A 22,318-nucleotide genomic window follows, 5' to 3' on the forward strand; every position below is an offset into this window, starting at 1 on the left:
CGTACCCGTGCATATATGGTCACTGTGATTTCACCAAGTAAGATGTGATCCTGGATCAACATTTTTTATTGATCCTGGGTCAACGTTTTAATCAAAGATACCCCAACCTACCCTTAACTCAAACCCTAACCATTTTTAAACCCTCAAATTAGTGTAACATCATTGTTTGAGGAGTATTTCTTAAAAGCCCCTAACCCAATCCTAAACCTAAATCTAACATACACAATAATCCTACTCCTGCAATCTGATTGGTTAATGAAAATGTTGCTCCAGGACCAACAATGGAGTTGATCCAGGATAACATCTTAAGGGCGATTTATAGTCGTGCGTAGGATCTACGCCGTAGCTACAAAGATGAGCCAAGTTGAGGAGTGATTTAACTCAAACTGCAACAAAAGTCGCTGTTTATTTACTTCCATCATTGCTGGTCTTCTCAAATTATACACAACAAATTGCTATTTCTTCTTCGTTTGTGGGTTAACTAGCCAAGCTTCTTCTCTGACGGTCACGCTGCTACTGTGGTTACACGCGTGGATACTGCCTACCAGCGGTTTGCGGGTGTGTTTGCACGTCGACGTGGAGGACGACGCAAAAGTATAAATGAAAACCGACGCGGAACCTACGCCGTAGGACCTACGCACGACTATAACGAGCCCTTTACTTGGTGAAATCACGTTAACCGTGCATATATGATGTCAAGAGAAGCTCAACCCCACGTAAGCCAGTGACGTGGACTGCTTCTTCGTGTTGTATGAAGGAGTTGTTGCAGAAGGTGTTCGATGACATCAAAGTACCGCGACAGCAATTCGAAATTAGACCTCTACATGTGATTTCTCAGCTCGCTCTCACGGTATGTTGACATCATCCATCTGTCGGTTCTTGCAGCGCCCCATGAAGTCGAACACAAGTAAAATTGCTGACCTTCGAGCACTCGTCTCCGCTCCTCGACATAATGGAGCAGCTGTAACGTTATTTGCAAATACAAACACATGAAACGAGTTTGCACAAACATAAATGTGATCATGGAAGTGTCCAGAGTAGCAGTCACATGTAAACATAGGTCCCATTTTTGACGTAGGCACGTCTACATGCAACCGAAGATTTTCAAGATCTCCACTTCGGCCGGAGTTTTTAGAAACAATCGGTTTCAGAGGCGAGTTCTCCGTTTGCGTGTAAACAAGGGGCACAAACAAAGGTTCATGTCTCCGTTTTTAAAAAATAACAATGTACGTGTAAACATAGCCTAAACTGAACCGCTGTTTAAACCTGCGTACCTTTATATTGACAAGCAAATGTCGGCATGAACCGCAAAAATACTATTGTTGGTGTATAAAATGAATGAAGCGGTTCTTGTTTATACAAACACATTTGACAAGATCCACTGCAGTAAAAGTGCGAGTGGTAACGTTAAGTGTAGAACGAGAACGATAGAGCCAATAAAAACCTCATAACTCCTGTAACATTTATAATCAGGGCTGCGTTTTCTGACAACGTTGTCTCTAATGCTGTGTTTACACCAACCGCGTTTCAGGCGTCAAAAACGCGTCTACCGCGCCTAGTTTGTTGCTTTAACAGTTTGAATTCGCGCATGTAGAGCGAGGAAGACGCGCAGAAAAAGCAATCATTTAACGCATGTCAGAGGCAAACTCCGCTTCTTGTGGGAGGGGCAAGTGCTATGCGGTTGTCTGTTTGCAAGATGACTGATGTAGGGATGCACCAAATCCAGGATTCGGATTCGGCCAAATACTGGGCTTTTTGATGGGGTTCGGGTTCGACCAAACCTTAGATTTTTTTTCCACCGAACCGAAACTTAAGCTTGCGCTACGCTGGTCGACGTCACGCGGCCGTTGATTACACACATCAGGTGCTGACGTGAAGATAAGTGTTCTTTTTTCCGGTGAGCCTTAGGGGCGTTTCACATTTCGTTAACGCACCTGGAAAAACTAACGTATCACACAGCATCGCTTTCATTGTGCTTTGCAGTCGGGCTATCAAAATGCATCCCCGCCCTGCCCGTCGGGCGCTCTTGACTTATAGGGAGGAAAAATATATTTAAATGTTTTAAAGGTGACATAGAATGATTGAACGGGGTATTTATCCTTGTTCTGTGATGTGACATGTAGCCAAAAGATTTTTTGTTTGGGTCTGTAATGCCTTAGAAGCTTCCTAAAAACCTCTCTCAGATAGCTCTATTAGGGTGGGAGATTTTAAACAAGTGGTTTTGCACCTATTTGGCTCCCCCTAGTGGATTAACTTGCAATCTCATTACTGATTGGCTGACTTTGCTGCCACTCAAAAAATGTAGCCAATTATTTTAAAGTGGAGGGGCAGTTAGATGACTGTGATGTCATAAGCATCAGTTTTTCAGATTGGGCCAATTTCTATGAGACTGAGATGTTTAGCATGTCTAGAACTTTTTGTATCTTCGTGAATGCGGGTAGACTACCATTATTCAACAAAGACAAGGTAAAAATTGTTTTTCATTCTATGTCCCCTTTAAATGTATGCTAAATGCATTTTGTAGAAAGTAAAGCTTAATTAATTATATTTAAAAAAATTGGAAATATATTTAGTTTTAAACTTTATATTGCAACTTTAAAATGTATTTTAGGTCAAAAACACATTTCTAATTTTACAACCCATACAGCAAAAAAAAAATACCCCCCCCCAAAAAAGTTTATAGGTTAAAGTATGTAAATATAACATTTTATAAAGTATATATTTTAAAGTTATGAACGTAACGGGCGTCCCTGGTGACTGAAGTCCCACCTTCCAGTTAAAAGAACCATTCATCAATCGATAAAGACTGATATTATCTGGGGGAGGGGCTTTATACTGTGGCATTTTAGCCTATTTTTTACAGTCTATGGTTTTAGCGCAATTTGAGCTTAAAAAAACAACAAATATGGCACAGCTGATTTCAGGATTAACCTTTGGTCAGAAATGTGTAGTTTAAATGTGATTTCAGCCATATCTGTTTTTCTTCATTCTAAGAGAGAGGACTTAAGTCTAAACCAGTGGTCACCAATCCTGGTCCTGTGTCTCTGCAGAGAGAGTTTAGCTCCAACCTTAATCAACATCACACACCTGAAGCACCTTAATTAGCTTCTTAGCGACTTCACAAATGGCTTTGTAGGAATTTTCATACCTAATAGAAAATACAAATGATACACAAATAAGATTATCGGTTGTAAACCAAATGATCATAATTCCTGAGAATGTGATGTCAATTAAGAGTGATGCTTGTGCAGCTGAGAAATTAGAATTGATAAGAACAGCGTTACAATGTGTCTGCATTTAAAATTTTTTTTATATAAAATGTCCCTCGTGTTACTGATTAAACAATGTATGTCATAAGAAGAAGATAGGGAATTTATTGTTATATGTAAATACTTGGCAAATAAAGTTTACAGGGAGGAGTACAAAACATTGCTGCTGTAATCCAACACAACATTCCCATCCATAGATGGCAGTGCTACCTGTGGTCAAGTGTTGCAGCTCAACACATAACCAAACACTTATTAGATAGCTGTTGTCAGCAGAAAAAAAACTTTAACACTAAGATTATAGCAACGCTTGCATTGCTAAGGTTTAGGACTAGGTAACGATATAAGACCTAGATGTTAAACTTGCATATTTCCAGTACCAGAGGAAACGGAGCACATTGAAATGATTAGAAGTTAACTGACAAACATATGTTTGCTTTAGCAGTTGTTACTTTTATTTTGACAATTAAAACATCTGAAAAACAAATGACCATGTAAACTTACATAACTTTCAGAAATCATGCTGTAAGCACGTGTAAGAACGCACTTTTCTTTAAAATCTCTAAATATACAGATATTAAAAGAAGAAATTCACATGAATTCCTTTTAAAGGAACATAAAAGTTCATCATATTTTGCCTTTTACGAAACACATACGCAGCAGGCTCGATTAATGTTAAATGGCTTCTTACAGTCTTAAGATTTGAAAGACAAATGTCCAAGGTAGAGTCTCCTGATATTGTCCCACTATTGTGGGCTGAGAAAGATTGACAGCTATGGCTTTCTAGCAGCTTCCACAGTCTTTCAGTTTACACACCCTTCATGTAAACGTCATTTCACGAGACACAACAAGATTCCAAAAAAGCAAATAACCTAAAAAAGACCCTAATTCATACAGCATCAGTCATACATGACAAACATTTAAACAAATATAACATAGAAACAAAAAAATCAATTACTATTTAAACACTGAAGACTTGAATCTTGAATTAAACCTGATCTTGAATAATCTACATCCATAAATACCAGCATTTGATATCACCTTTTATTGTGTGCATCATTGCATGCATCACAGTAACCATTTCTATTACTTTTAGACTTGAGTCTATTGACATTGCAATACAAAAACTGAAATATCAAATAAAGGGATTTACGTTTATATTAAAGGTGCATTGTGTAACTTTTAGTAGAATCTCTTAACCGAAATGCAATATAATCTAACTAGCTATATTATCAGTGGTGTATAAAGACCTTCCATAATGAACTGTATTGTTTAATGAGCAGTTTTATGCTGCGTTCCAGGCAGGTTTTTAAACCCGTGAGTTACGACTTCAAAACCACGACTCACGACCTTATGCGTTCCAGGCAGCCTGTAACTCGTGTTTTTACATCCTTCTACCGGTGAAAGTGCACTGGAACGGCAGTCAAATCCGTGACTTCCCACCCGTGAACTCGTACTAGATTGATGTACTCCCAGTTCAGAGTCGGGAGTCGTGGTTTTGAAGTCGTGAGTTACGGGTTACAGGTTGCCTGGAATGCAGCATTAATCTAAATGCACCATGGGTCTCCTTACATGGAAGTCCCCGTCATATTTTTATAGTAGCCCTAAATGAAACAACTGTTCTAAGGAGCGCGTTTTGTCCCTACGCTGTTTAGTTTCGTTTATTATTTGAATAGCACATTTTAAGCAAACTCATGTTGACCAAAGTGCTTTCCAATAAAGCAACATAACCAAAACTAAAACAGCCAGAACATAAAAACAACAACAAAATGTTTGTCCTTTAGCGGCTACCATCTGCGTTTTGAAACGGAGGGGTGAGCTATTGGTTTCAATCCGCAATCTCACCACTAGAAGCCGCTAAAATTTACACGCACCACCTTTAAACAACAAACCACTGAAAGACATTTAGAAATAGTTTGATTATATTTAAAACTGCTCATTAGAGCACAGTCTTGTACTTCAAGAAGTTTATGGGGTAAATAACCATAAACAGCGGTTGTGGACAGGTTTTTACAGTAAATGGCAAAAGTGCTGCCAGTATGAGACTGTAAAATAAGCCCGGTGAGGTCCAACAGCAACTACAGCATATTTATTACAACTCTTTAGTCACAGTATAAGAGTTTCAGATTCTGCTGAAGTAAGAAGGGAAGAAATACGCTCTCTTTTGGAGGTGTTTATCCAGACAGCCAGTGTATGTATATTAAGATACATGATATGTTCTTAAGTTGTGACACACTTACATACAAACAATCAGCTTCTATTAAAGTCTTTGTCATGGTGGGGGATTGGTGGGTCTTGTACACACACAAAGCTCATGTTTGTTTTCACAGAACTTGTGCTTTACGATACAAGGGACTTAATGAAATATGCTGGGTTACATAAAAGATATGCTATATAAACAGTTACTTTGATAACCACAGAAAATTATGCTGTGTTTCTTTAAAAACTGCACACAGAAAAAATTAAGCTTAAAGTAGTAGTATATCAAAAAATGACATCATTTAATCACCCTGAAGTTTTTTTTTTTCAAACCTATATACATTTCTTTGTTCTGTTTGTAATCAAGAAGAGCACCCTTGACTTTCATATTACGGTAGGCAAAAAACTACGAAAGTCAATGGTGCCCCAAAATTGCTCAATGTGTTCCTTTATGTTCGGCAGAACAAAAATATTTATTCAGGTTTAAAACAACCTAAAGGTCAATAAATGATGACAGAATTTGAATTTTTGGGTGAACTCTCCCCTTAATGCACCTACATTTGACGCCTACAAAAAAAAAAAACAGATGTCCCATTGACTTTCACAGTAACCTCACAAACCTATCAAATATTGAATTTCAGAATTGTTTTCTGTGTTAATAGACTGCATATAAGAGACCAACTCACAATATGACGCAAATCCGGGGAAACAATTGTTTTGATGTTTGCCATAGATGCTACAGAAATGTTGGGACGGATTTTAAAACTGATGCTAAGGGTAAACTATACCATGTATGTGTTTATTTAGCTATAGAATATGCTAAACAATAAATTATTAGCTTTTAAGCCAATTATACAGCCACTTTGAAGAAACAAGTAAAAAACATCTTACTAGGGCCTGGTTTCGCAGGCAAGGCCTAAGCCTAGTCTTAGACTAAATGGATGTTTGAGTTACAACTAGCCCCAACACATCTTAAAATGTATATACGTCCCATTGTTTTGTCTTAAGATGTACACTAGTAATTTTTATTTTATCACTTTTGTAAAAGGCCTAATCCTGGCTTAATCTAAGTCTTGTTTGTGAAACTTGGTCTAAGTCATTTAAAAACAAGCGGAGTAAAGATTGGAATAGTACAGAATATAAAATACAAAAAAGGATCTATAGTCATTTGATGTTTTGACTGCAGCCTGAGCACTTATAGCTCCTCCCACAGTTCCCCCAAAAGAGGAACAGACAAAACAAAGCAAAAAAATGTGGTCATCATTTACTCACTCTCATGTTGTTCTGAACCTGTATGAGTTTTTTTTTTCTGTTGAACACAAAAGAAGATTTCCATTGACTTTCGTGTGCTTACCATCATTAATCAAAATATCATCTTTTGTGATGAACAGAGGAAACTCATACAGGTTCAGAACAATATAAGGGTGAGTAAATGATGAAGAAATTTAAATTTTTGGCTAAACTATCCAATTAAGATGCAGCAATCTATGATTGGAAATCGGATGGCTCACCAAAAAGTAGGACACTTTAGTTTGATAGTCTCAGGAGATAAAGATGCGGTTACTCCAAGACATCCAGCATCGCTGCAAGTGTATGACAGTGATCTATTTATGCACTCTCACTTGTCATGACCTTGCGATAGCATGCTTTATAAAAACATTTAAGTTTTAGATTAGCTACATCAGATAAACGGGTTGAGAAGTGAACGATATCAGCATCTTTTTCCCCAATTGTTTAAAGATTGCATAGCAAGTATTGGATTGTGTTCAAAGACATCAGTTACAAAACACAAAGCATGTGTCTGTGAGCCCGTTTAGCCACCTCCAGGCTAAAAAAGCCTTTATAAGCAAAATAAAAACAGCATTTAAAAACCTACTCTCCTTTCAAGGCACGACTACGATACTTTTTTAAAGTGTGCAAAATGAAGCTCAACTTACATGAATCTTACAAGGTGAAATCACTTTAAGAGGACCACGTAGATACAGTAAACCTAAAGCTTGCAGGATATGCATAGTCAAGGGATTGAAAGCAATGTGCTTTTTAACCAAAACCGACACTGCAGCTATTTGCCTTGGCACTTTTGCTCAAGTTAGCACAGATGCAACACGTTAGGTTGGTTTATTTGTTTTCCCAGATGTCGGATTTGAGAAGGGCTTGAGTGTCTAGCTGTGAATCGTGGAGTTATCCTTACAAAAGTTCACCCCAGAAACGCATTTTTACAGCACGATTGACTCGAGCAACAAGTCTAATAATCGTAATTTTCTCTTTAATGATAGACAAAGATTCTCCATTTCTTCTTAAAGTCGCTGTCCGTTTTTGTGCAAAACTTTGTGTTTTTCATATTGGTCCTTTATGTCTCTGTAAATTCATCAGCTGCGTCTTATTGAGTTGGTGTTAATGGCTGGTTCACAATGACCTGGATAACAAAGTCCTTCTGGATTTTGGTGTCCTGCAGGCGTGTCTTGTCTGTGAGGAGCTTTCCAGAGAAGAACCAGCGCTGGTGGGCGACATCAATATCCTCCTGAGCGTGCAGTTGCTTTTTGAGGAGGCCAATGGTGTCGGCCATGCTGGCGTTCAACCGTACGTCTTTGCCGGTGGAGAGGCGTACCTTTAGCTGGAACTCTTTCTTCTGTGCTGTCTGGGGCTCAGGGTTGTCCGACGGGTCTTCCTCACTTCTCTCCGTGATCAGATTGACAGGCGGTGCCAGGCAGTATACTGGGAGCTGGTACCGGTTGCCGAGTTCATCATAACACTCTGTTAGGGATCCTAAAATGGTACAAAGTGCAAAATGTACAAAGGTTTTAATGATAGGAAAAACAATCAACAATGCTACGTCTACAAAAATGGAAATTCACATTTCTCAAAATATTTTGCTCATGTATACTCATAATTAAAACGAAAGGAAGTGGGGTATTCATAAAACAATGGTACTGTTGTCCATTGTGATTCAACCCAGCTTCCTCTTCCTCTATGCTAGGGGTTTTCAAACTTTTTTTGAGCTGAACCCTTGACCTAATTTTTAGGTAAATATTTTAAGTAATTATTTCCATCATTTAATAGCACAGTTGCATGTTTAAAAAGCACCCATTTCACTGCTAAAAAAACTGTTATTTTGTATTTAGTATAATACAATGTGTTTGCGTGGTTTATGTTAAAAAAACACATTTTTCACATACCGTAGCTCCAGATTTCACGCTCTTCCTTAAACGCACAGATTTATATGTTGTAATCTGACCTCTGATGTCAGCAGGAAATGTGATGCTCCTTACCACATTTGAAAGATTTGCTCACAATACGATGCTAATAGGAGTTAACTTACAGGCTGTGAGTCCGATGCGGAAAGAATTATGATAATGTCGGTCTTGTCTACATAACCAATCCCAGGAAGTAAACTGTTGCCTACAATCCGTGTGTTTGTGAAGTTCAAGAAAAGATATTTACGTTGTAGATTATAACTCTAACATCGTTTACTTTAGGGTATGTACCTTTTGCATATTGTTAACATGTACTAATACACACTTACACACCAAAGGAAAAATCGTGAATCGGACAATAGGTAACCTTTAAATTCAAAAACATTTATTTTTATTCATTTGTATCAGTAGTATTTTACATAGTTACTGTTATTGGAACTTCATCTAGTTTTATTGGTACATAAAACGTATATGTATCCACAGTTTTTTGATACAATGTTGTGTAATGGTCACATGACATTCAGATCAAACAAAATATCTTTTTTGTGTAAGTAAGTAAGTGAGTAAATTTTGATTAAATTCCCCACGAACCGCAGTTTGGAAAACCCTACATTATGGTAATAAAGAAAACACTATTACACTAACATTAAAATTAGTTGCATTAGCTATCATGAACATAAAAAAAATAATAAATGCTAAAAAACTTACTCAAAATGTTAGTTCATAGCTAATACTTTTACTTACGTTAACAAATACAACCTTATTGTAAAATTTGCCAACCAATCAGCTTCACCTTTCACATGTAAACATTAGGTACGTTTACATGCAACCAAATAATCGTTTGTAATCGTGTTGATGGCTCAATCATATGGAAAAGCCTCATGTAAACACTTTAATCAATACGACTGAGTTTGATCGAATGCAAATTTTGATCGTATTGAAGGGGGTGTGTAGTCCGATCTGTGATCTGATCAGCAGGAGAAAAGTTTGCATGTAAACATGTGAATCATAGTATTTTGTCATTCGGATGCAAAGACACATTGTGCACATTGTGCTCAAGTTCATGTCTTATATTTACCTCATATTGATGCTTCGCATAATTCACGTCACAGAAACAGGCATTATTAAGGTAATGTGGTTACGTGCTATAAATTCTGCGGCACTAATGTCTACCAATAAGCAATCAAATAGCGTTGTGCCTTTCAAAAAGTGTGTTTTCTTTGCCTGTGTGAACTCAACGAGAGATGCTGTGTGGCGTTGCCAAGTCCTCCTCTTTTTGTTCAAGTTATGATTTGGGCTACGGTTTAAACTGCTTCCACCAGTTGTTTTTTCTGCCGGTTAAAGATGAAAAGATTTCGTTCATTAGTTATTGGTATTTGGGCTGCTTTTGGGCTAGTTCTGAATGTCCCTTAGGATGTTTTTGATACGCAAATCTGGCAACCCTGTCTGTGCGCGTGCACAGATGTTTGGTTTGGATTATATAGTGTACAAGTAAACATTTTAATCAGATTGCAATGTTTAGGGTGCATGTAAACTGTATTGTCGATACCTTCAATCGGATTAATTTCAGTTGTGTTGACAAAATGTTTTGCATTTAAACATAGACATGTGTCATGTACACAATGGATCATTATGTATTAACCCAAGAAGGAACTGCTGATTATAGTTATTCAGGGATACACAGAACGAAAGAACGAACAAATGAACAGTCATTTTATTTTTGAAACAATGTATGGAACACATTACTGGATCTATGGGAAGTGTGGCCCAATGTTGCGTAGCAATGGCAGACGCTATTGGAGCGCAACTGCCCAAGCGCGATGAAAGTGGCACGGTTGCGTTTTACATGTGGTTTTAGACACAAAATGTAAACCACTCCAAATGCAGCCTCTTACGGTAATGTTCCCCTATACTTTTAGGCATTTAAAACCAAAATCAATTGAAAATTTAAAATCAGGTGGTGGTAATCAGAACTACATAGGAATGATACAAATATAAGATTAGTGAATATGAAAATATGTATTTTTTCTGTAAGCCATCTTGAATGCAAAAACAAAACACCACCATGCTATTATCCCACTGTAGTAAAACAATTCATTAAATTGACATGCAAGTATAATGACTCTTACCATGTGGTAATGTGATGTTGGCTCCATCCACTATAGCCTGAGCCAGCTCCTGATCATTACACTCTAAAGCCACAGCTGCAGCTTTCAGGGCATCCCAGATTTCCTTCCGTCCATCAAATGCTGGGGCCGTGTCCCAGAATTCATCTCTCTTGCTGCGGAGCTGGCCCTCCGTCATGGGATAGTCGCTCTTCCACTTTGGCTTGTCTTTTTTCAGGGGCTCATTACGACCTTTGGATATAGAACATATAAGAATTGCAATTAATGGGATATGCTACAAGATGTGAAGTAGTAAAGTATTTAATGGAAAAATAATGAGCATGAAATAATGGCAGAGGAGAAAGTTGCCAAAACACACACACATGGATTAAAGTGAAAAAAATTCATTTGACTGAAATTTTTTTCAGGCCAAGTCATATTTCTTTAACCAAAACTTAATGTAGGCGAGACCAATAGCATTTTAAGGGTGTATTTTTTGCCATTAATTCCATATTAAAGTCTCCTGTGGCATAAATAGGTAGCTGTAGTTTGCATGGCATTTAAGATGAAGGCGAAACAGCTAAATAACCCACTATATAAAAAGAAAACATGAATATCACCACCTTTAATGAATCTTTTATTAATTATTTATTAATTGTAAATGTATTTATTTTAGCATTTACTAATAATTTTTTAATCAAAGTTGAAACTCTTAACATTAGTGAATGCACCATGAACTACCATCAATTACTGTAATGACATAAACAAGAATTAATAAATGCTTATATATTCTATATTTTTCATTGTTTTTTCAAGTTATATAATGCATTTACTAATGTGAACAAATACAACTTTTTCATATCATATTATTCAGTACACATAAACGAATAATCCAGGGTCTGTTCTGTTCACACAACAGCTTACAGTAACGTTATGTATGAATATAAACCCTGAACGTGTAACTCGAGTTAAACTAGTGTACAATTCGCACAGGATGTCTGTAACCATAGTGACAGTTGTTAATTGATGACTGTACCTTTATCAACAAATTATTATGTTACAATAGAGGCAGCGCTGATGTGCTATTTTATGCGCAATGGTTCTGCTGTTTACTTTCTCCTAAGACCTAAATGGTCGTGTTTATATGAGGATACTTGCAAAGACGGGATTTTTGACACATATTTGTATTTAAGCCCAATAAAGTGGCAAAAATACTCACAAGCACAATGAGAAGCGAATGCGCGGCTTACGTGTTCAGCTCTGACACAGAAACAGCGAACGCATTTAACATTAACACTGTTGTTTAGTGTTTGAATGGCTTAATATCACTTGTTTATAAAGTGCGGTGCTAAAATATATGTACAAATGTTAACGTACGTTTTTTGAGACCACACGCAAATGAAACTGCAAGAACCGACAGGTGGATGACATCAAAGTGCCGCGAGAGCATTTCGGAAGCAGTCTCCTCTTATGATTCCTGAAATCGCTCTCACAGGATGTGGATGTCATCTGCCTCTTGGTTCTTGTGGCGCCACATGAAGTTTACCCACAAGTTTAACAAACCTGTTGTATTAGCAACTGGCCTGATGAGCATAGCAGTCAAAAACGGGACCCGGGTGATCACGTACGTGAGAAAATACAGGACCCCTAATTGCAAAGACACGTAAATTACCTGGCGTTTTGTTTTTCTTATCCCACGAACTGAAAGGCTTGCCAATCTTCATCATTTCGCTAAGCCAAGTCAATCTCCATTGGTCTTTTACACCTTTATCAATCGCTAAAACATCGGAGCCTTTCTGCATTACAAGTTTGTCCATGCTAGCTGAAAGTTTTACCTCAGCTTAACGTGATACAGCCAGAAAACCCGGAGTGGATCCGGTGCGTAGTGATTACAGAACGCTTACAGTGGAGAGAGGAACGTGATTTGGCTCCACCCCAGGCTTTGATCACATCCAACTTAAAAAAAGGTGAATACACGTCGTCTTTATTAAAAGTGAATTTAATAATTTTGCAATTGACGGAAATCCGTCTAGCGACGGAAAACTTTAATCCATGCACACAAAAAAAAACTTTGGGACTGACAATCTCAAGTCAAAATGAAACACCAAATTACTTTTGACCATTTGGCCAGGATTTTACCATTTCAATCAATGACGATGGTCTTAGTTTCAAGAAAATACACACAAATTAAAGTTTTACTATGACATCATCGAAAAGGTGTGCTGACTAAAATTTTCCATCAATACTTTTTCTAACTTAAACTTCACAAATAGTGGACTAACAGTGATGAAGTACAAGTGGGATTGTAAAAGCAACGGTGCAATAAATAAGATCTGACATTTATTGCTTTCAATTATTTCATGGAAAACTGGGAATAAAAAAATATTGTACAATGAGCCAGGTAAACGATCATTACGTGTAAGGGTAAGTATTTGTAAAAAAAAAATATATAATAAATATTTGTGTCTCACTCTTGACCATGCAATAACTGTAAATTATTCAAAAACTGTAAATTCCTGCAATGATTTTAGATCTGTTCTTATCCCAAATGTTTTTTAATCCATCAGAAAAAATTATCAGCAAAATACTTTTGAGATGTGGTGAAAGAGCTTAATATTAAAAAGAAAAAAAAACAGAACAAATAATAAAGACAGAATTGTTCTGTAACAAACTGCTAGTTAGTAAACAAACTAGCAGTGAGAGTGTAAAAAGCACATATGTACTCATACACATGACAAACTGATCAAAGGTGGTTTGTTTATGATGGTTATCTGTAAATACTGTCCTTCCCCTATGGGCAGATCACAACCTAACCAGTTTTCTAAATAACCCTGAGGACCATGGCGAACACTAAATAACTCTGATAAGTTATCGAGTCAAACAGCACGCTTGTTTTGAATAAACAATGATGTAGATAACAGTACAACAGAAATGATGAGACAAAATATATGCAAGTGACATGTTTAAGATTTCAAGACATGACAGTCAAGCAAAAGTTTTCAACAGGATAAAACCTGTGCATGACATGTTACTCTGCAGCACCCCTTGTGTACGGTGTAGGGGTGTGACGAGACACTTAATCCACGAGACAAGACGAAACACGAGATTGGGTTCACGAGAACGAGACGAGACGATATTTTTACACTTTTTAAGAAACCCTCAATGATAAAATAAATGAATAAGAAACTGAAATAACATTATTTTTAAATGTTTAAACTAATCAAGGACTGGCCCTAACAATTATTTTGCTAACTGATAATGAAGTAATTTGTTATTTTGGGGTAATAAAAATAGACCCAAGTAAGTAGCAGCATTTTAAAATTACATAATAACGAAGATGCAATAATAATTGGTTCAAATAAAGTATTAAAACCAAGTTACATTAAACAACATTTTGTGGCCTATAAATAAAAAGCATTATGTATTTATTATAACAAATGCCTGCAGGGGACGATAGAGGACTCGTCTCGCAGACGCTGTCTTCACTTTTGACGGAGAGAAACGCTTATTTTTAGTCAAACAATGTTTAAATCCATATTAATATTTAATATATGTCCATTTCTTTACACTAGAAATTATACAGCCACTGACATTTTTTGAGCAAGAACATGCAGACATTAAATCATGTAAACTCTGAGTGAGGGCTTAATCTGCTGAGACACATCTGACACTGATCAACAGACAAACACAACGGGTCTCAGACTTCACACAAGCTAAAAACCTAAAACCGAAACAAAAAAGCAAACGCAGTAAAAGACAAATATAATGCATGCACTGTAAAGGGTCAAACAGAAAGCTGCATCCTCCTGAGGTCGCATATGAAGGCTGCATACGTCATCAAGGTTTATTACAGATCATTAACTGAGCATTACATTCGCAAGTCGTGAGCATATTACAACAAGTTGCGATTAACTAAAAAATTAGTAAACTTTATAATTGTTAATAGTCTCTAATAAGACAGTGATGAAGTAAATGCAGTTTAAAAATGCGACCTCCGAAGTATGCAGTCTTTTGAGAAACGGCCAGCACCTGCACAAGAAATCTCGCGAGACCTTGTCGCACGAGATCTCGTCACACCCCTAGTATGGTGCACCCATTCTAAAATTCTACTTTGAAATAAACAAAGCATTAAATTATATAATATAGTGCTGTTGGTTAGTAGCCTTATTTTTCCATGCTTGCGCACCTTTCATATCCAAGACATGAAAACATTCATGATTATTTGCAAAGAGACCCTCAACCTGAGAGTAAATGCTGGAAGTGGGGTGCAGTGTCACCCATACACAGTTTGTTAGTAAGGAACTACAATGATACTGTTAATATCTTGCTCTGCTACTACTGATGACATTCAAATATATGATAAATCTCTACATATTACTATCTAATCTCTAACACCGAACTAATAAATAAAATATCCAGAGAAATCATAAGGAAGTTCATACTGAAAGATAGATAGTGGGTGGGTGAAATGTTTTGCCAGGGAATGTGTGAGCCCCATCCCATGTAGATCCTTCTCTGACCATGGCCAAGTATTTAAGAGGTCACCTTGCATCCAAACACATTATTTATAGCATGGGGAGCTTAGGTGTAATAAGTAATCAGGACACTTTGTGGGATGTACTCAGTGTTGTTTCACCCAAATCGTTTCACCCAACCTGACAATGGTGCACTAAGGAAGTGTTCAAGTATTATCAACAATAAACGACCTTTAAAACTGCACAGGATTCATGTATTCTGGGAAGTGTCTTTCACTGAATTCTTCCAAAGCAGCTTAATGCAAAAAAGCCTTTTAAAGTGACAGGCAAACAAATGTGGAAAAAAATGCAATTTACAACTCAGCAGTCAGGTTGAATAAAAGATCAATGGCACTGTAAATCGATATCTTTTGATCATCGCATTAAATGACTCGATCAGTACTCAAACTTTTATTTACTTTGAATGCAGGTGCAATTTGAGACCATTTTTATGCAGTGCGAGAATTTTTATAACCCATTGCTCATGTGGGACCTGCAAATTTGGATTTCTCTCTATGCCTTTACAGACATGTGTGTGTATTTTCATTGAGGGCACGCTCCAGTCCTAACATGCAGCGCGATGCATCTTCATATACCCATCAAACAGCCACAAAATGTATATCTATCGTGGACATTTCATCTTAATGCCGAAAATGTGTTTTTCCATGCATTTTAAATGTTTGACCGTTAAAACTTTCATTTAACTTGCAGCTGCTCATACTCCTGATGCGCACACACACAGACACAGCCTGTCATTCAGCATGTATACATAGCAAAGATCTTAAGTCTTAAAACAACAGTAACCTAATTCTTTTGTCAATAATATTAAAGGAGAAAAATCATTCTCTGCTCATGACTAAAAAACTGTTTTACTTTATTAAGAATCAGTGGATATTTAATTCATACACTGACTGAAAACTGCAGTATTTTATTTTCATTACTTTTAACAGATATAACCCTTTTTAAAGGCATATTAAATTGCTCTTTGTATGAATATTTGTTGTGCTTATATATTTAATTCTCTAATAAAACAATAATATACCTAATAATATAATACCTAATAATATCACAAAGGCAACATTAGTGGTATTAATTTATCTATTATCACCCGACCTGACTTTTTAAATGTCCTCTTATGCTACGTACACACCAAACGCGGGTCATTGCGTTACTAGCTCAAGATTACTCGCGGGATTTAACTTCGTGTCATGCAAATTGTTCGCTCGAGTTGAATATTTTCAATGGATATTTAGTTGGGTTATTTATTTTGACACAATGATGCCAAATGTTACAAGTCTCAATTTAAAAAAGTAACATTTATTAAACTTAAAAAAATATATATATATATATATATTTAACAATAGTAAAAACAGGTGAGGGTGCTATGGAACCATGAACTGCGCTCTCCACAATGACGAGGAACTATCAGCAAAGGATATTTATTTCTAGCACTTTACTACAACAAATATATATAGAGATAAGAAATAAAAACCCGCTTCGTAAAGCTATGATCAGCTGTTAGGCCGAGATTGCGATGTTGTCATGGAAAGGTTGGTTGTTTTTAGTCACATGACCTGCAATCGCTTGTGGCTTCCAGCACTCTGTCAGTAAATAATGCTGGAAAAAGCAGCCACTTATCAGCCGATACACATAAAACTCCCAAAAATCGTTGCACTATTGTTGTTTCGCACATGCCTATAGACTGAATTAATACATTCAACAAATAACATTCATGAGACGCAGACAACAAGGCATTGTTATCAAAAAAGTTGCTTTTCAAAACCCATTTTTAAAAGTTTACATTTTTAGGACCCTAAATAAACATGTAAATAAACAGCCAAACCGCACAGAAACTGTTACATGTTAAAAACTTAGTAGGCGAGTACAAAGCGATATTCAGAATCAGCAAGGTATCGTTTTAAACTTAGTCTAAGTCCTTGCATGTTACAAGAGAGAACATGTGGATGTGTACTGCAGAATGTTACAGTCAATGTTCATCATATAACATGATCTCTAATCAAAAATTATGCAAATACTTGCAGCTCTGCCACTGTACTAAAGAGATGAACCTGAGTGCCGAATGTTGCATTCCTCTCGTTTTACTCCACCACCAGTACAAGCAAGGACATATTCTCCTCCCCCTTCGTGTGTTTCATCACCATCTTAAGGAACATGAGATGTTCCCTCTTCCTCCTCTGTGCAAGTATCAAAGGCCCTGTTTACACCTGGTAAAGCAGGGGTGTCAAACTCAAGGCCCGCGGGCCAAATCCGGCCCGCCCCCTCATTTCATCTGGCCCGCGAGAGTTTACAAATTATGTTAATTATGTGGCCCGCGAGAGTTTACAGATTATTTTATTGTTATTATAAGTTTTATTTTTGCAGGTTATTTCCTATATAGATTTTTTTAGCAGCCACAAAAACTAATTTTTGCCCCGCCAAAGTCTTTTTGTAATGTAATTATAGTGATAATGTTGATGATTGCATGAGAGAGAATGAGCAGTGCCCCGCACGCGCGCACTACTAGAATGGGCGTGTCTGAATGCGAACGCTGCAGCGTCCGGAGCTCGCATTTCCAGGCTGCATACGTCATCAGGACTGTCTTGTTTCAGAATATTAACAATTATAAAGTTAAATATTATTCTTTGTTTATAGTAAATAGTTGTAATATGCGTATGACTTGCGAATGTAATGGTCAGTTAACTTAAATAAACCAGGCTTGATGACGCTGCCTATGCGACCTCCGCATATGGAAACGGACAGTATCTGCTCGTTCTTTCTTTCCCTCTCTCGCGCCCGCTCACGCGCATCCAGCGAGAAAATGTTTTCCGACTCGTGTACAGAAATGTTTTGCGATGTCCAGCTGGGATTAGTTTACAACGCGTCTATTTCCGCTGAATACGCGAACTAATGACCCATCTGACTCATTAATAAACGATTGAATCTATTGATCTGTAGCCTACAACAATGAACTCATGAGACGTCAGTCAAACAGTCAGACACTCAAAGCCAGGTAAAAAAAAAAAATCACAGCTTTTTTGTAAAGAGGGCAAGAAATGACAAGCGAGGGTAGATGTGTTTAATAAATGCCTAATTTTGTGGTGGAGATGGTAAAACTCTTTAATAGTATCTAAAATGCCTCTCATTTTCTGACCTGCACAATGAAGGATAACATAACATTTTGAGTGTACTGTACTCACATACAACATGTGTTTTTGTCACCACAATTATTTTTAAAATAATCTGTAGAATAGTTGTACTCTATACACTGTCATTATGTGCCTGGGCTTCTACTTTCAAAGCTAGGTATTAATTGAGTTATTAACAAAACCAATAGTAAGCAAATGCAGAGAAAATTATGCAATATACAGTAATAAAAGAGTTGATAGATTCATACAGTCATTCAAATACAACCGGCCCTTTGAGATTAACTGTAATGCTGATGTGGCCCGGGATGAAATGACACCACTGTGGTAAAGGGTGCATTTTGGTTGATCGGATCAAAGCTAAATCCAGGTGTAAACTGGTTGTAAAACGTTTTGAGCTCGTCCACTTTCGAACACATTCAGAGGTGATCAAAAACCCAACTGTGTTCGAGAAGCCATAAAAGGCCACCTACTCTCCGCCTCTGGATCTAATGTGTGATTTACCAAGCACAATGTTTTCACATCAGTCCTTATACTAGCAGGTCTTTGGGCTAGCATTGGTAAATCTAAAGTGGCTGTTCTCACTTTCTTTAATTTGTGTTTCATTTTGCGTGTTTATTATTTCATCAATTGCTCTTAAATATCCGAGAAAGCCCTTGCATGGACAAAACTTTGTGTATCATGTTTACTACAACACAAGCAGTGGTTCTCTTACATAATATTAGTGCATGCTAACTTAAACCTGTCATTTCCCAATTCGTGATTGAACAACTCGCCCACAGACCATTCCCTCAAAGTAAACAGGACAGAAGCGGTCAAACGTTGACAAAGGAGATGAACTAAACATCACTTGTCATCCAATAGACTAAAATGCATCTCAATACCAGGTGTATGTGTTGAGGTGCCTCAAAGGCTGCCATTCTACCGTATTACATTTAAATGGGATTTGGTGTGTAATACACAGCGTCAGACAGTCTGAGTTTCAATGGGCATCTCAAACTCTGATCTGGTCCATAGACAGCCAAGAGATGTTTTCCTGTTTTAGCTGGCGATGGCCACGTGATCTAGTGCATTGCTGTAAACAGATATCTTATCTCCTGTTTAAAGCACACACACACCACGCCACAATAAGAGATACCGCTGCAGTATATGCTGTACTATCATCAATACTATCATATTAGATAGCACACATCTGTACTTTCACTGATAAACAAAAGCATGTCATTGTTGCTGGTGATGTCACTAGACTACATAATTTACAGTTCTGCTTCAAAAGAATGAAAATGTATGGCTTTCTACTGATGTTTTCACTGACGCTTGGTATGCCAAATGCATAACAACATGAACAAGCACAGACATGCCCAGCAGAGACCCCTGCCGTCTACATGACTGCTGGACTCCGATGTAAACATTTTATTAGTTTTATACAACAGTAAACGATAGTTATAGACATGAAGGAGGCCTAAAAGTCATACTGTTTTCCAAAGTAAGAGTCAAATATTGCTCTTGTGAAACTGTCTCTGGAGACGTTCTTTGTACCAGATAATAACTGATAATAATGTCATGATTACATTTACAGAGACGCTTTTATCCAAAGCGACTTCAGCACAGGAGTTTTAAATGCAGATCAACATTCACAACGAAAAATGTCTGCAAATTGGAATGAAGCTGATACCATAGAGCTCCTGCTTATCCACGCTCAAACTGGATTGTTTGCCAGCTTAATAGAACATGCTCCGGTTTATGATCAAATCAAAAAAAGAAATGCATGTGTGGTTTTTTTGAAAGAGAAAAATCACGCCTAAGCAAACTTAAGACATTGAGGAAAAAATCCAATTACAAATACAACAATACACAACACTTCACTTCTTTACTGGATCTTTATGAGATGTGTGCGAAGACACGCACCGATTCCAGAAAATCCTTGACAATGTGAACGAACCAAAATCAAACAATCCCCGGACACAGTTCCGTTTAATAATATTTATACTGCACTTCATTCAACAGAAAACATCAGCTGCAAATAACAATAGCAGAGCAAACATGGTCAATGGCCCATGGGTTTGTATTGTGGGCAAAAAAAAAAAAATGGCTGGTGGTAAAAACTAAATAACCATGTTAGGTAATTAAGCACTGTTTTTTATTTTAGTATCAGATTGGTTCTATGCATCTGCCGATGCAAAATCCCAGTATTCCGGTATCAGATTCAATAAAAAAGGCAGATTGGTGCATCCCCACTGTCTTCTAAAACATATAGGTTATTATTGGTGTAAGAAAACAACTGTTTCTTTCATGCACCTATCTTTTTTTATTTGGGTTACTTTAATACTTGGTCTTTTAACAAATGTTTTTTTTCTTTAATATCTTTAAAACTTTAATATGGGTCCCGAACATGAAAAGTGGCAACTTTGTGTTCTGTGTGTCCAACAGAAGAAAGGGAAGTCATATCCGGGGATGAAATGAATTTTCATTTATGGGTGTACTTACAAAGCAAGGATTTTAAAGCAAGGAAACACCATAAGACACTATGTCCATATCTGCCAGTGGAACTTCAACGAATGCCAAGTGTTATGTGCGTGCTGTTCACGAGTTAGGTTCAAGTTAACACACCTTACATTTGCATATTAAGCCACACAAATACAACAAGCATCCCTAACAAAAAAGTACTGTGCTTTGGTACAACGATAGCATCACACGGATATACATTACAATACAATGCATTGTACTGAACGATTAACATATTCATGTACCATCCACGCAGTACCACAGCAGTTCATTGAAGATCCAAATTAGTCAATGATGCATCTGTATTTTGCATATTCTAAGACTACAAAAGACGTAAGGGCAAAACAAACATGCAAAACAACTATACATTGAAGTTTAAGGCTAAAAAGTGTGTTGTGTGTTTATGTCTCACCTCCACGTTTCCTGTGCGCCCTCGCGCCGTTTCCGCGTGACTCCGCTTGTTCTCTCCCCACGCATCCTCCCATGATTGTCAATCAAACATGGACCACATTGTAAGACGACAACTAAAATTACTTGATAAATATTGATAGAAGAGCATACGTCAACATGTGTTTGCTGTTGACGTCTTTAGTCCATATCACGCAGTAGATGCGATGTTAGCTGGTAAGTGACACCACCTTTTCATTAACCACCTCACCTTGAGATGGCATCGAGGGTTATACAGGTTTACTTTCTTCTCAAAACAACTTTGAAGAACTTTCGATATTTCATTTACAGTACATAAAGTTATATACTCCCAGTGTATTACTAGATAAAAAATATTTTTTTTTTCTAATTACACATATGCTGATTATTTATACATAGAGAACTTTCAATGAAAGTTTGAAATAATTAAACAATAAAAGAAGCAAGTTTAAACAAAAATTCTGATCAAGGGTCTCGCGCACAGCTCGCGATGCTCTTTCCTTTCTCTGGCACGGGACTTGCGCGAGTTATTTCGGGCTTTATCCAACGAGCTAACTTAGAGCAGCTAGCCAGAGCACGGGCTGTATCCCGAATCTACAAGTTCAGTCTGAAAAAAAATAACAGTAATGAGAAAAAAAGTTTAAGATACATGATATATTACTTACTCACGATATGATACACCGCCGTATTATTTGTACATCACAAGCCTACCTTAGTTCTTTATTACGGTAATCTACCTCTTCCCTCTGATATTTCCAACTAGTTCATGTTACAGGGAGCACCGGGCATGCGCATGCTGGTCACGTGGCCCCGCTAGAGCCCCTCCCCCAAGAATTAGGGGTGACGAAAGGTGCTGTCCGGGTGTTTTAATTGTACATGGAAGTTTTTGTTTTTTAATTCAGCAACAGTACTTCATTATTCATCCCTACCTACATCAATAAAAATACAATTTATCTGAAATGTATT

At 37.2% G+C, this 22,318-nt stretch overlaps 1 protein-coding gene across 1 annotated transcript; it reads right to left on the reverse strand.

The window, feature by feature from the left end:
* Window positions 1-3,696: 3,696 nt before the first annotated feature.
* On the reverse strand, window positions 3,697-22,207 carry ubtd1b (ubiquitin domain containing 1b). Its single transcript, XM_065253463.2, has 4 exons — window positions 22,064-22,207; window positions 21,339-21,959; window positions 10,789-11,016; window positions 3,697-8,231 (listed from the first exon to the last, which is right to left on the reverse strand). Exons 2-4 carry the CDS (start codon window positions 21,409-21,411, stop codon window positions 7,846-7,848), a joined length of 687 nt encoding a protein of 228 aa, XP_065109535.1. The 5' UTR covers window positions 21,412-21,959; window positions 22,064-22,207; the 3' UTR covers window positions 3,697-7,845.
* Window positions 22,208-22,318: the final 111 nt, after the last annotated feature.

This window comes from Paramisgurnus dabryanus, chromosome 1 (assembly GCF_030506205.2).
Source record: "Paramisgurnus dabryanus chromosome 1, PD_genome_1.1, whole genome shotgun sequence".
Taxonomy (NCBI): Eukaryota; Metazoa; Chordata; class Actinopteri; order Cypriniformes; family Cobitidae; genus Paramisgurnus; species Paramisgurnus dabryanus.

Coding starts and splice junctions, on each gene's coding strand:
- ubtd1b (XM_065253463.2), bottom strand. CDS start 21,411: ATGGGAGGATGCGTGGGGAGAGAACAAGCGGAGTCACGCGGAAACGGC. Junction 11,017..21,338: donor GGCGCACAGGAAACGTGGAG/GTGAGACATAAA, acceptor CTATATCCAAAG/GTCGTAATGAGCCCCTGAAA. Junction 8,232..10,788: donor CAACATCACATTACCACATG/GTAAGAGTCATT, acceptor GTACCATTTTAG/GATCCCTAACAGAGTGTTAT.